The 4,287-nt window shown below is 24.7% G+C and overlaps 1 protein-coding gene across 8 annotated transcripts in view; it reads left to right on the forward strand.

Moving 5' to 3' along the window:
* LOC126906294 (neprilysin-11-like) overlaps window positions 1-3,786 on the forward strand; it is a 20,642-nt gene extending 16,856 nt beyond the window's left edge. For 5 of the 8 annotated variants that reach the window (XM_050686814.1, XM_050686817.1, XM_050686813.1 and 2 more), the window contains 9 exons: window positions 910-1,006; window positions 1,068-1,244; window positions 1,310-1,422; window positions 1,517-1,575; window positions 1,649-1,697; window positions 2,232-2,299; window positions 2,442-2,569; window positions 2,629-2,787; window positions 3,372-3,786. In XM_050686814.1, the coding sequence (XP_050542771.1) occupies window positions 910-1,006; window positions 1,068-1,244; window positions 1,310-1,422; window positions 1,517-1,575; window positions 1,649-1,697; window positions 2,232-2,299; window positions 2,442-2,569; window positions 2,629-2,787; window positions 3,372-3,545 (1,024 nt within the window). In that variant the 3' untranslated portion in view covers window positions 3,546-3,786. The remainder of the gene's footprint in view (window positions 1-909; window positions 1,007-1,067; window positions 1,245-1,309; window positions 1,423-1,516; window positions 1,576-1,648; window positions 1,698-2,231; window positions 2,300-2,441; window positions 2,570-2,628; window positions 2,788-3,371) is intronic. The other 3 variants (XM_050686816.1, XR_007704215.1, XM_050686818.1) reach the window with 3 other exon arrangements.
* Window positions 3,787-4,287: the final 501 nt, after the last annotated feature.

Genomic DNA, 4,287 nt, shown 5'->3' on the forward strand with positions numbered 1-4,287 from the left:
CTAAAATAATATATTAAGAATATTTTATTTGGATTTTGTTTAGTTCAATGTTTTTATCAATTTATCAATTATGAAGTATTTTAAATGTTCATTCCTTATATTTTATAAAAGTGTCAACTTTATTTTTTCGCATAGCAACATAAATGATAAAATATATTATTTAATAGATAATCTAATTAAAAGACAACTGGCCGATAGTAACTTTTTGACTAGTATTTCTTTAACTTTTGATCTGAAATATCGGTTTAAAAGTTACTATCAACAAATAATTTTCTTAATTAAATCTATTTAATTAATAGATTTATTAAAGAAGTTTCTTTTTGAAATTTGATATTTCAATAAGGTGTAAGAAATGATCATGAAAAAATAATACACAAATTTGAGAAAAATATGGAACTCCTAGAAAAAATAAAGCTTAATATTTTTTCAGGCGCTCGGTTGTCTTGACCACCTATATTAAGTTCTAGTCAATATTTTTGCTTTTTTCTAGCTTCGCTTCCATATAATGGCCTTGTTTACCCTTCAGCAAATATTTCACGACGATGATTGACAAACGGCAAAACAACAAGAACCAAAATATAATGAAGAAACGTAGGACAACAGAATTATGCACACGTCAAATATTTGCTGAAGGGCAGCATCAGGACCGTAATATTGCGACGGCATTAGAGAAAAGAAAAAAAAATTAACAGAAATTTACATCTATTGCTGTGTAGCCGAATATTAACTTAAACGGAAATAGAGGTGGTTAAGATGACAGATGCCTTACTAGTGACCAAACTGACAGTGCTGCCAAACCAAACGATACTGCATCCTTATCCTCATCCAACAACTATCTACATTTAAAACAGCCTAGTAATACTTCAAGAAAATTCATGCACAAAACTTTTTTATTCCTCGATTTTTTAGATCGACTACATGTACAGAGGTTACCAAAACATTTTTCAATCTACCTATTGCTTATAAATTTTATACTCGAGATGATATGCAAGAATCAACGACTAAAGTAGTTTTTATTAATTTTTTTTTTATTTCCATATCATTTATTTTTAATTTTTATAACGTAGGTTCGTAAAATGCTTGAACAGTTACAAAGATCATTTAAAAACATGATTAAGGCATCAAATTGGACGGATTACGCTACTAAAATAGTTATATCTAAAAAAGTAGATGCTATCAAAGCTGAAATAGGGTATCCAGAAATATTTAAATCACCATCAAAACTTAATATGCTATATGATCACGTAAGAACTTTTAACCTAAACTTGATGTCAAATAGAAAATGAGTATAACTTATAATCATATTTAGATTGATATTCAAGAAGACCAGTATCTCCAAAGTATGCTAAACATCAAATCTTTTGAGGTAGGAAAAATTTTGGAAGCTATTGGAAAACCAATTAACAATAGTGAAATACATTCGTAAGTTTTTAATATTTTTAATGTTTTAATTAATTGCTCTTTTAGTAATTTATACACAAATATTTATTGTAACAATTTTTATTTTTGTAATTAGATCACTAACGGAACCTTTGGAGGTTAATGCATTTTATAGCAGACTTTATAATTCCATCAGTAAGATATTACATACTTATGGTGATATTTTATCAGCAAATATTTAGATTATCTAAACTATTTTTTCATGCAGCTATTCCAGCTGGAATTTTACAAATGCCATTTTATTACAAAGGAGTAGAGTAAGTTTATCATCGATATACGAAATTAGAGTGGAAAGTTTAGTAAATATAAGTAATGCTTAATAGTTTTATTAGGATATAAAAGTACATTTTAAAAATTTTCTAATATACTTTCCATTAAAAAACAATTTTTAATTATCATTTATTCAGCTTAAAATTATACAGAGTAAACGGTCTATCATAAACTAGTCAATTACTCACAAAATAAATAAAATATTGTTGATTTTTTTAGTAAAGTATATTTTTGGAATTATCATCTCTAAAATAACAATTCTAAAGTAGTTAATAGCTAATANGCTTTATAGTTATATTTAAAACCATCTCTAAAATAACAATTCTAAAGTAGTTAATAGCTAATAAATCAAAAATACATGTTCGATTATGAATAATCGAATGGTTTATTATCAATCTATATATCAAATTTTAATTAGTTGTTCATTAATTAAAAATAAAAGCTTTCCAAGCTATTGTTTGAAACTTTTAGTTACCAAGAATTAATATAATTAAATTTATTTTTTGGAATTTACCTTATAGTGTAATTAATTATGGAGCGATTGGTTCAATTTTAGGACATGAAATGACTCACGGATTTGATATTGAAGGTAATATTTTACAGTTTACTTCCTAGTGCCTGTATATGTAACTTTCTCAAATTATTATTTTATATAATAAATACATAAATTGTATACATAAAAATAAATATTAAATATATTATAATTAAATATACATACATTTTTATTTCAGGTAAAAATTACGATATTAATGGTAAAAAAACTATGTGGTGGGGTCAGCAAACATTTAGAGAATATCTCAAAAGAGCACAATGTTTTATAAAAGAATATGACAAATTTTCTATATCTAAAGATATTCGGGTATAATAATTATAATTTATAAGACAGAACTATTTTTTAGTGTTTTAACTTGATTTCAGCTCAATGGTTCACAAACACTAGCTGAAAATATGGCAGATACAATTGGTTTAAAGCAAGCATGGTTAGCATACAAGATTTTTCAATCAGAAAATAAAGAAAGACTTCCTGGGCTTAAGGGATTTACTAATGATCAACAGTTTTTTTTAGCGTATGCTAATGTAAGATTTACGTGCTCAATAATTATTTGTATTAAAATACATAAAAATAAAGACTTGAAGGCTAAATCATAACATGTATTTAAAATATTAAATTAATTAATGAATTCATTGAATAAAATTATTGTTATTCGAATCGAATTTTAATTATTGAATGATAATATGAATGTTGACTTCAATATAACAAGAAAAAATTTTGAATTACTTTGAAGAAATTCATAAGTAGTACTAATAATGGTGATAATCCAAAACTATATTTAGAATTCCATAAATTTTTCAACTCTTTTGGTGGTCTAATTGATACTAAACCAAACTGTATATAAAATCTAGAAACTATAACTGGATCAATGAAAATTAAATCTTAAATTTATTTTATTTAAACTTTAAATAAAATAACAATCGTATGTTCTTTGTCGTTGACTTTTTATTCCTTCAAATTGACTCTAAGACAGAAAAATATCGAAAAACCAACACTTAAAGAGATATCCGAAATCCACAAAAAAAAAATCAATTTTACTAATAATAACAATTATATGTCAACTTAAAACGTTTTCATTAGTAGTACAATTTATTTGTATATTGTTTAGGTTTGGTGTCATAAAACTAACGCTAAATATTATGAGTTACAAGTTCACGATGATCATAGTCCAAATAACATCCGTGTGATCGGATCATTAAGAAACAATCCAGATTTTTCAGCTGTATGGAAATGCCCATCCGACAGTCCTATGAATCCGTCCAAAAAATGCGTTATGTGGTAAAAGTCGATTTTTATATGATTGATATGTTAAGTCCTGACAAGTAAGTATCTTAAAGGTTGTAATTGAGAGGATGAAAAAGTCTATATAGCTTTGTGTAACTAAATCGAAAAGCGATACTTGCTGAATGGTAATAACTATCTGTTATAATTATTTTATAAAAAATATTAATAAATATTTTTAATAAATAGTATTTTTATTATTACATTTGTGAATATATCATATTGTTGTAATCCAGTAGAAATAAAATTTATGTGATACTACTTAATTTGTTATTTTTATTTTGAGAATTCCAAAAGTCATATTTATTTTTCAAAATTAAAAACAGGATAAGCAAACGAACTTATTTTGGTTTGTAATTTTTCTTTACATCTAGTAAATTAGTAAATTTATATAAATTTTCTTTCGATGCGAAGCTGAGAGGGTATTAATTTTCCACATTACTTATATAAAATCTAAAAATAAGAACAAAAACTTTACTTATTCATATGATAATAATAATAATAAATACATTTTTTGTACGTTCAAAATGTAAAATAAAGTAAAGTAAATGTGAACTTTTAAAAAAATCACAAAATAAAATTTTTTAATTGTTTTTAATAGAATTAGTTGACACAGTTTCAGTCGTCGAAATAATGAATGTGTATATACTACAGTAAATTTAGCAGATTATTATTAGATTCAATGCGAAGCTGAGAAGGTATTGGTTTTACTAAGATGTGTTTTTTTTTTTTTTTTTTTTTTT

The sequence above is a fragment of the Daktulosphaira vitifoliae genome, unplaced genomic scaffold (assembly GCF_025091365.1).
Source record: "Daktulosphaira vitifoliae isolate Bord-2020 unplaced genomic scaffold, ASM2509136v1 Scaffold_4, whole genome shotgun sequence".
NCBI classification, from domain to species: Eukaryota; Metazoa; Arthropoda; class Insecta; order Hemiptera; family Phylloxeridae; genus Daktulosphaira; species Daktulosphaira vitifoliae.